This window comes from Palaemon carinicauda, chromosome 22 (assembly GCF_036898095.1).
Source record: "Palaemon carinicauda isolate YSFRI2023 chromosome 22, ASM3689809v2, whole genome shotgun sequence".
NCBI classification, from domain to species: domain Eukaryota; kingdom Metazoa; phylum Arthropoda; class Malacostraca; order Decapoda; family Palaemonidae; genus Palaemon; species Palaemon carinicauda.
This window is the reverse complement of record NC_090746.1, coordinates 48,784,207-48,795,257: the sequence shown is the minus strand read 5'-3', so window position 1 is coordinate 48,795,257 and position 11,051 is coordinate 48,784,207. Positions and strand designations below refer to the sequence as shown.

Below are 11,051 nucleotides of genomic sequence, written 5' to 3'. Positions count from 1 at the left end.
CCATACTACTCCCACTCATCTAGGACAAAATCTGAGACATAGCCTGGAGGGCGCCTAGTGCGACTTGTGCGTTGAGGCGCCTCTGAGGTTGGCGTTTCTGTGTGTGTTCCTTTCGACGGTGCCTTTCCTGGGGTGGGCGGTTCTGTGGTTTGTTGCGGTTCAGTTGCAGGCTCGCTCCCCTGGACTTGTTCTGTATCCACTTGACTTCTTTCCGTTCTCTGGCTGGGGTCTCCAGGTGGGAGGGTGGGTTCTTGATTGATGGGAGTGTTCCCATTTTCTCTCTTATGTTGAAGATATGATGGCTTCCTTTATCGCGACAGATGTTTGGACTGAATACTTTAGCTGCAGGAGCCAGATGACGAGTCGACACAGTGGATTCCTTGCCGTCTTGGTGCGCAACACGAACCCATTGTGGGTTGACATGCAGGAGTCTAACTTCCTCGACCTCAAGTTCGTACTTGGATTTCCTAACCGTCTTCTTTAGAAGAGCTTGTTCATTTTCTGTCATCCACGATGGAGCTGCCTGCCCGTATGTTGCTTTCCTGGGGTGCAGGAACATGCGCTCATGCGGTGTTTGGTTCGTAGCGACGCACAGAGGGGACCTCATGCTGTGTAATGCTTGGTCCAGGACAGCCTCCCACATTTCTATAGGGAGGGAGAGAGAAGCGAGAGCTAACCATACGGTGCGCCACAAAGTTCCATTGGCTCTCTAGATCTGGCCATTGCCACGGGGGTTATACGCAGACGAGTAGCTTGAAGCCACTCCATGGTCATGAAGGAACTTTTGGTACTCTGACGACACAAAAGCAGGTCTCCTGTCTGAATGAATGTACTCGGGCAGGCCCCAAACTGAAAAGAGAGTAGACAAACATTTAACGGTGGTACTCGCTGAGGTGTCTTCTGTTGCAAACGCGAACGGAAATCTGCTGTACTCGTCAATTATGTTGAGGACGTATCTGTTCTTTGTGGTGGACGGCATCGGACCTTTGAAGTCGATAGCCAGACGCTCGAATGGCCTGGTAGCTTTTATCAATGTTTCTGTTTCTTTGGAGAACTTAGGTTTGATCTTAGTACAGATTTGACATTTACGTATGACAGTCCGAGATTCTTCAATGGTAAAGTGTAAGTTTCTCTGTCTTATGATGTGGGTCATCCTTCTGATTCCTGGATGGCACAGGTGCTCGTGAAGCTGAGTCAACTCGTCTCCTTGAGTACAGGTAAGTGAAGCCACACATCCCGAGGCACGAGAGAGAGCGTCTGCTACTTGGTTCTTTGATCCAGGTCTGTATGTGATGTCGAAGTTGAAACAACTCAGTTCCAGCCTCCACCGCATTATTTTTTCATTCTTGATTTTGCCATGGTTCTTGGCGTCAAACATGAAACGCACCGATTGCTGATCAGTTATGAGTCTAAATTTACGTCTTAGCAGAAAGTGTCGCCATTTCTTGATGGCTTTTACGATAGCACATGCTTCGCGTTCCACTGCCGATTGTCGTTTCTCCGATTCTGAGAGCGAGCGAGAAAAGAAGGCTGCAACTGCGTCAGCAGAGGCATCTGTTTCGACTGCAAAGACTGCTTCGTCATCTATAGCAGCAACTGAAGCTCGAGATATTTCATTCTTTAGTTCTTCGAGTGCTTGTTCTCTGGATTTGGCCATCGGGAAAGTTTTCACTTTGACTAAAGGTCGAATTTTCTGGCAGAAGTTCGGTACCCACTTCGCATATTGGGATAAGAGTCCTAACGTTCTTTTGAGACTAGGGGTACTGTCCGGAGGGTTCATCTCCGGCAACGGACGCATTCTCTCCGGGTCAGGTAGGACTTGGTGATCATTCACTACATGGCCCAAAATTGAGATTGATGTTTGAGCATAAACACTTTTCTTGTCCTTTATGGTAAGTCCATACTTCAATGCAGTTTCTTGAAAGCGTTTCAAATTTCTGTCGTGTTCTTCATGTGTGTGACCGTAGACCGTGATGTCATCTATGTAGGCGAACGTACCCTCTAGTTGTTCCTTACCAATAATTTCGTCGAGAACTTGCTGAAAGTAGGTAGCCCTGTTGGTTACTCCAAAAGGCAAATGCGTGAATTCGAACAGCCTTCTATCCGCTTCGAACGCCGTGAATTTCCGATCAGCCGTGTTCAATGGTATTTGATGATATGCTGCCTTCAAGTCTATGGAGCTGAAGTAGCGGTAAGTAGAAATTTTCTCAATCATCTCGGTGATCCCTGGAACAGGATAAGCAATTAGGTTGGTGAATCTATTTATGGTTTGAGAGTAATCTATGACCAATCTTTTCTTATCACACTGATCGACGACTACCACTTGAGCTCTCCACGAACTGCGACTCTGTGTGATGATGCCCTCCTCTAGCAGCCTTTTTACTTCTTTCTTTATGAACTCGGAGTCCTCTTTGGAATACCTTCTGGATTTCACCTGTATCGGGTGACAGTCGACTGTCAGATTGTCGAAGATGGCTGGCGGTTCAATTTGAGCCGCTATCAGAGCACAAGATGACTGGATGCTTAGCTCCAAGGCGGTAGCGTCCCATCAAAGTCTATGCTGACTTGCTTGTGTAACTGTAGGAAGTCATGTCTCAATACAACTGGAGCCACGCAATCATCCATCAAGTGCAGACAGACCTCAGGGTATACTCTTCCACTTACGGTTAAATCGTAATTGCAACACTTGTTAAATTTCATTGTCTGTTTGGCATTAGCCATGGTTATGCTGCAGGCTGAAGAACGAGTCACTGAGTTCATAGCCCTAGCTACTTTGGCATCTATAAAGCTTTTAAAGGCTCCAGTGTCGACCAGCCTGTCCAGGGCCTCACCTCCATTCAGTTCTACAGGTAGGTAAGTTTTGTAAACACTTTGTAGTGCAGGGGGAAGCTGCGGCCACAGCGGCCCCTGTTAAGGAAGCAGGGATGGACTGTGGGAGGTTGTCTGGGACTATTCCAGCTACAAGATTAGAGTTAGTTGATTTACTATTATTGTTCCATCATTTTCTTTGTGACTTACAGAGATGAGCATAATGACCTACCTTCTGACAGTTGGAACACGAGGCTTTCTTGGCTGGGCAGTGGGCTCTGGGATGTAGGGATCCTCCACAAAAGAAGCACCTCTGACCGCTGACGGTGGCAGCACACTCACTTGGATTCGGGGAGTCACTCATTTCGATCAGAAAACTGTTGGGATCTGTTTCGGGTTTTGCCTGATCATCTATCAATACTGCCACTGTGGTATTGGTTTCACTTGCATAAGACGCTGAGTGCAGTTGAGCCATTTCCAGTGCACGGGCTTGTTTCACAGCTGTGGATAAGTCCAAGGATAAGTTCTCTTAACAGTCTCTGTTGGATTGCATTAGATGCCATACCCGTGATGTATGAATCTCTGATGGCCAGTTCTTCAGCCTGAGCGGCTGTACAATCAGTGAAGCTACATTCCGAGGCCAGACCTTTGAGGTTATCCATAAAAGCGTCTAGAGTCTCGCCACTCTGTTGCTTGCAGGTGGCTAATTTGTATCTGGCAAACACCTCACTTTTCTGTTTCACAAATCTAGCCTTCAGCAGGCTTATGGCAGCGGCATATGTGGTGGCACTTTTGATTATCTTAAATAGTTTACAAGATACGTGAGCACGAAGCAAGGCCAACTTATCTGGATTTAAGTCCGGGTTGATGGCCGCACAGAACGCCTCAAAGTTATCATGCCACATAATCCATTTGTCCTCCGCATCGGCTGATTCTGGGTCCACATCAATCGGGCTGGGCCTCAGAAACTTGTCCATGTTGAATATTAAGCCGAATAAATTGTGGAATACCAAACACAGTTGCTGGAACGTTGGCTTTATTCGGCTTAAAGATGTGGCAAGGTGTTGGCCAAGCCGGTACAGTGTTAGAGACTCAATGTTGCCAAGCAAGCATACAAACACCAGCAGTCACAGTTACCAATTCACACCACAGTAAGATGCCAAGCTTTGCTTCAGTGCATGACAACTTTGACTTTCTTGTGCCTGAAAATTGAGACTGGGACTGATTTTATATTTTTTTTTTTTTTTGGCAAATTGGCATGCACTAGATTTTGCGAGGAGTGGTTGGTGTTAACATGTGTTGAATATACTGTTTCTTTAATAGATCGACCATTGCCATACAACGGGCCGCTGGGATAGCGAACGAAAATAGCCGATATTGCTGTTGCCGTTCGCACATTTGGTGATATTTCCTGAGTGAAGAGGGCGCTTTGGGTTGAGAGTAGCGTGTCAGAGCCATTTGCATTAGAGTTTGCAAACTGTCTGCAAAATGCAAATGGAGACAAAGTTGATGACATGATTTCCCCTACTGTCTAAAAATTGTTAGTGATATCATGCCAAGAGATACTCATACTTAACGATGGAGGAAAATCCAGTTAGAGCCATCTGTAACATAGATTACCCAATCTACTTTCCATCGTTTTCCCTTGTCAGCTCCAGTCAGTGAAGTAGATAATTGCTACACCCACTACATTTATACGTTATTAGCTATGTAAAATTTTACTGATACTGGAAGTAAGTGTTGGCCTATGCTGAGGGCATATGCCATTACCATACTGGCCTGTGACAGCAATTATACTGGAAGGGTTAGCGTATGTTTCGTAGCCTTCATCACAAACCTTACGTCTTTGTAGTCTGCTCACCTAGCAGCTAAGGATAGCTTGTTGTCTCCAGCAGTCAGAAATCTGGTCAAACAGGCGATGGTCCTGTGTCGGTGATCAATCAGTAGCCCACTTTCCATCTAAACTGACAGTAGGCCTACTAGAGATAAGTAGACCTACACTACTCCACATAGGTATAGTTGCCCTGTCTTTGCTTAAGTGGTACAAGGAAATAAAAGATTCCATCACCCTGAAAGCACTTCCTTCTTCCTCTGTAGCAGCTGTAGTGGAGTCACTGGGCCCACTGCAAAACATTTCTGAAAAGTGATGAAGTTTGTTGCATGATCGACAGCTTTTAGCACAGTTTCCTCCCCACACCGTTCAAATATCCAAGGCACTCTCATTCAGATTTTTTCTTTTAAATGAAACTTTTTGAAATTAGTCATACACCAAGCACTTCGATAGTTTACACCCATTGGTAGCCCAGAAGACTTGATTGTAAGTTTAGATTCCAGCACCTTCCCCAATTTTTATCTACTCAAGATTCGGTGGATTTTGAATAGTATTATATAATCTAAGATACTCTAAAGATTAATTTAGTTTTAAATATTCTTGCAGATATCTTCACAATCCATATTATTATGTTGTCTTTTCATATGGTATCTCTTTTCATAGGCATCTTATACTATAATCTGCATATTTATATCCTAACCGTTATGTTAGCAAGTGTTTATCGTATTCTATGAAATGCAATTTCCTTATTTATTAGTTTGTAACAAAAATATTTGCAATAATTTATATTTTTGCGAGTCTCCCCTGTCTGTCTGTATAGATTGCCTTACCTTGTGTAAGACACGGGCTCTTGCCGTTGGAATGTCTCCCCAGCCCCTTCCTTTTCTTAACTATAATTACTGCTCAGATATGTACGGTAAACCAAAAGTGTTTAGAGGCGAACGTTGGATACTAGATTCTGAAGCAGCATAAAAAAAAAAACTTTTAGTAACAATTTTTGCACATTGAAAATTTTTTTTTTCTGGATTGCGATATATCATTTTTATTAATATGTAAGAGATTTGGATATATGCTTCCTAAAAAAGTGATGTTTAGCTTATTTAAAAAACATTCTAGAAAGTTTATTTTATTACAAATTGAGCCCATATAAATGTTACGGTCTAATCCTTGTTATCTATTTACTTTACTTCTCCCCCGTTCAAAATAGTTATTGCATTTTTATCCCTTGCTCTCTCTTTCCTAAAACTTGCATCAATGGTTTAGTGAAAAATAGTATATACTGTACAAGATGCTTACATATTGCAGGGTCTCTACAATACAGTAAATGACTTCCACCGTCTTGGGGTAGAGTTATCTTGCTTGAGGGTACACCTGGGCACACTACACTATCTTATTTCTTTTCCTCTTGTTTTTTGTTGTTGAATTTCTATGGTTAATATATGAAAAACCTATTCTAATTTCATTCATCATCATCGCCTCCTACGCCTATTGATGCAAAGGACCTCGGTTAGATTTCGCCAGTCATCTCTATCTTGAGCTTTTAATTCAATACTTTTCCATTCATTATCTCCCATTTCACGCTTCATAGTCCTCAGCCATGTTGACTTGGGGCACTAAAAGAGTTAGAAGTAACTCTTCTAGTGCCTTGTAGAGCCAAGTTAAACGTTAGGTGAACTAATCTCTCTTGGGGAGTGCGAAGAGCCTGCCCAAGCCATCTCCATCTACCCACCCCTCTTCCTGAACCCATCCACATATGACACTCAAGTAATTTCTCTGATAGTTTAATTTTTAATCCTGTCCTTCCATTTAACTCCCAATACTCTTCTGAGGGCTTTGTTCTCAAATCTACAAAACCGGTTGGAGATAGTTTCATTATCATACCACGACTCATATCTATACAGTAACACAGATCTCACTAAACTGTTATATAGGCTGATTTTTATATGTAATTTCAAGTGATTTGATCACCAAATTTTACATAACCTAGCCATTGTCTGATTTGCTTTTTTCAATCTTTCACTAAACTCTAATTCTAATAACCCTGTGTTGGAGATCATAATTTCTGAATACTTAAACGATTCTACCTCTTTAATACTTTCTCCTTCCAATGATATTTTATGTTCTATTGCATATTCCATTCTCACCATCTCTGTCTTTTTTCTATTTATCTTGAACCTAATCTCGTGAGATGTTTCATGCATTCTGGTAAGCAAGCATTGCAAATCGTGTGGTGTTCTGCTAATAAGGACAGTGTCATCAGCATACTCTAGGTGTGCTAATGTCCTATTACCAATCCAGCCCTATCCTTCTCCGCCATCTCCACCTGTTCTACGCATCACAAAATTCATGAGGAGGAGAAACAACATAGGTAACAACAAATTCCCTTGGAGTACTCTGGCGTTCACTGGAAATTCATTTGATAGGACTCCACTAACATTAACTTTGCACTTGCTATGCTCATGAACAGACTTAATCAAATTTACATATTTGAGAGAAATTCCATTATAATGCAAGACTCTCCACAAAATTAGCCAGTGTACACAATCAAAGGCTTTTTTCATAATCCACAAATGCCATCAAAAGTGGATTTCTACATTCCACGCATTGCTGTACATGTCTCAAAATGAAAATTTGGTCAATGCAACTTCTACCTTTTCTAAATCCTGCTTGCTCGTCTCTCAGCTTTTCATCAATCTTTGTCTCTAGTCTCTTTAGAATACGCATGCTAAATATTTTTATGACAGCTGACGTAAGTGCGATGCCTCTGTAATTAATGCAATCAGTCAGGTCTGACTTTATTGCCATTTTCACCAACACTCCTAACTCCCATTCATCAGGTTTTGCCTCTTCATACCACATTTTACAAAACAATCTTGTAAATATTCTGGGGGTCACTTAATTTTCAGCCAGTATCATCTCAGTAGTTTATTCCATCGTAACCAGAGGCTTTCCATCTCCTGAGTTTCTTAATTATAGCTTCGATTTCAAACACATTGTATTCATTCATGGACACATCAAGGTCTTCCTCAGCTTCAGGTATATCAATCAAATTATTCCTTTCATATCTCCTATTCATGATCTCACTGAAGTGTTTCATCTAACGTTGCCTTTCGTCATCCTCTGTTGTTATAACAGATCCATCTCTCTTTTTGATGGGTATATTCTTTTTTTTCTTTGCCCCATAGAGATTTCGTTAATATTTCTATGAAAAATTCTTACACCATAGCCAATTCCTGAATTCCTAGCTTTATCAGCCTGCTTTTCCAACTAGGGTTGTAGCTTAGAAAGTAATAATAATAATAATAATAATAATAATAATAATAATAATAATAATAATAATAATAATAATAATCTGCTTACCTGTCTAAATATTCTCGGCAGTCATTCCTGGCCTTTCTTTTGACCTCACTATCAATACTGGAATACTTAACATGCTCTAACTTGACATTTTCATTACTTCCTTGAAAACTTTCAACAATCAATTTCTGTTTGTGTGTCCTTTTTATAGTATCCCACGTATCATCTGATATCCATAGCTATCTTCTCGCAACTGCATGGCCCAAAACTTTACAACCAACTGACTGATATATGTTCTTAATATCATACCATTCTTCATTAATTGTCTGTTCTTTATCTCTTAAAGTCACTAAGACTGCAAATTGATTTCTACATTCGATTGCAAATGTTTCTTTGTGCTGTTCTTCCAGAAGCTTGGTTGTATCAAACCTAGGTATTCTATCTACATTTCTGTTTGGTGCTTTTAGTTTTAATTTCAGTGAGGCAATGAGAAGCTGGTGATCACTACTAATATCTGAACCTTTAAAGCATCTTACATTTCGGAGTCCTCTTTCTCTCTTTATTAATGGCTATGTGATGTATTTGATTTTTGTAATTGCCACTTGGCAAAGTTCATGTATGTTTTTGGATGTTCTTGTGCTGGAAAAGAGTACCTCCAATGAAAAGATTGTTTGTTGAACAGAAACTTATGAAATATGCTCCATTTTTATTTGCAACTTCATCAAGACCCTAAACACCCATCACATTCTTTATACCTTGATCATTCCTTCCAACTTTATCATTGAAGTCTCTAATTACAATTTTTATATCTCTCTCTGGGATCTCATCTATTACATTCTGCAGTTCTTCATAGTATTCATCTTTCCTTTCTTCAGGAGATCGGTGTTACTGTATGGACTTAAATCGTGGTATAACAATGAAACAATATCCAACGGATTTTGTAGATTTGAGAACAAAGCCCCCAGAAGAATATTAGGTGTTAAATGGCAGGACAGGATTATAAACGAAACTATAAGAAAGATTACTCAAGTGCTATATGTGGATGAGATCAGGGTGAGGGGTAGATGAGCATGCTCTTCGCAATCCCCAAGAGAGATTAGTTCACCAAAATCTAAACTGGGCTTCACAGGGCAATAGAAGAGTTGGAAGACCCTGGACTATGAATCGTGAAGTGGGAGTTGATGAATGGAGAAGTATTGATTTGAAAGCTCAAGATCGAGAACACCGGTGAAATCTAACCGAGGCCCTTTGTGTTAATAGGCGTGGGAGGAGATGATGATGATGTTCTATACACAGGGAGATTCTTAGCACCCCGCTACTGCCGCGACTGGGGACCATTCTTTCATCTTCTCTATCTATGACTGACTAAATCCATAGATGATTCATTGGCTCGATTCATCAAAGGATAGCCAGTTCCTTGTGATGCAGTGCCTATCTAACTAAGGCAAGTGACCCTTGCCAGTCCTTACTAATTCCAGTGAGATCATCCGCTAGGCGTTAGGAGTTTATAAAATATTTTATATTTTAGTTGTTTATTGCTTCTATTGAAGTTTATTCATTTCATTGTTTCCTTTCTTCACTGGGCTGTTTTTTCTTGTTGGACCTCTTGGGGTTATAGTGTCCTGCTTTTCCAGCTTGGGATATAACTAAACTACTACCACTAATAATAATGATAATAATAATAACAACAATGCAGTATCCTTTGATGTACCCACTATTGATATTCCATTGAGAAAATTCCTTTACCAAAATAGAATGAAAAATTCAGAGAAATCTCCTATTTGTTATTTCAATTTTCAAGTACAGGATACGGACCAATCACTGATCTTTACGATTTCTACAATGCACATGTTATTGAACAGTAAGGCCAGAATATTAGAGGAGTTGTATTTAGCAGATACCATATGGCATACAGATAAAGGCTGGGGGGAAATTATCACTTACAGAACAAGTAAAAGAAATTACACTGGAAAGTTGGGCCAGAAATTTCCTTTGTTAGAACTTAAAGAAATATAATTTAGAGAATCATATGATCTCAGATAAAAGAAAACCTTTTCTGACAATCCACATCCTTATCTTTCATCCGAGAACTGTCATGGACGCCGAGAGATGATAAAACGGTGTTTTTAATTAGGCTTAATTGGGTTGCTAGTTTTATAGCTGTCTGCATCATGCCCAGAAGTAAAGAGGACGTATTTCCATGGGGTCAAACCACTAAAACCATACAAAATGATGAAAAACATCTCATAGTAAACAATTAAAAGATTAAAGCCCTAGGGGCAAGTAAATACAGTATTAAACAGGTTAGAAGTCTAATTTTTTTTTTAAGAGATGACTTACTCGCTCGATTTCGTTATTACGAAAAGGGGGTAGAGAGGAGCGGGTTTGTTTATTGTACGTCATCCGTGCCCATTGTCGAGTAGTACATTTAGAATAGGCAAACTTCCTATTGTTGGCTCGTTGTTCGACGGCTCCAGGTCATATAACCTCGAAAGACTGTTTCTGGTCACGGCTTGGTAAATAGTCATCAAAAATTTGCCAAGAGGCGTATAGTGTTATCATAGTGCATTGAAGATATCTATTTGCCTTAAATATATTCATTTGAAAAGTGGTTTCCCATGATAAATACTACCATGTAGGGAGGCATATTCTGTAATTAAAAATCGACGGGATCTTTTCAAGTGTCCTAGTGAACTTTTTCAGATTTAATTTTACTTTGAAACAAAGGTAAATGTTTCCTAGGACACACATATATATAACAAGCAACAAAACAAGATTTAAACCGGGGAAAGATAATAAAAAAAACTGAAAATGAAAGGCAAATTTTATGACGAGTAGCGTACAATCAGTTGATCTAGTGATTTTCTACAATTTTAGATGTAGTTAGGTAATAATCCAAATCATATAATTATACCTTAAATAATAATGAAAATACGAATATATTCCACGTGAGATGGAAGAAACGGAATATGATGAAAAAACAATTCCATTGTTGATAATCTTAATAATTCAGATCAACATGCTAAAAACCCTCCATCTACAGGCAGTAAATGTCCATTCACCATATCACTTTCGTCAGACAGAAGATAAATAATTGCATTCACCACGTCCTTCA

General features: G+C 40.1%; 1 protein-coding gene across 1 annotated transcript in view; it reads right to left on the bottom strand.

Annotated features, from left to right (window-relative positions):
• Positions 1-10,748: 10,748 nt before the first annotated feature.
• Positions 10,749-11,051, bottom strand: part of LOC137616432 (L-xylulose reductase-like) — a 1,076-nt gene continuing 773 nt past the window's right edge. Inside the window, exon 1 of the mRNA XM_068346179.1 lies at positions 10,749-11,051. This exon is cut by the window's right edge and continues 773 nt beyond it. Coding sequence (XP_068202280.1) covers positions 10,951-11,051 — 101 coding nt within the window. The 3' untranslated portion in view covers positions 10,749-10,950.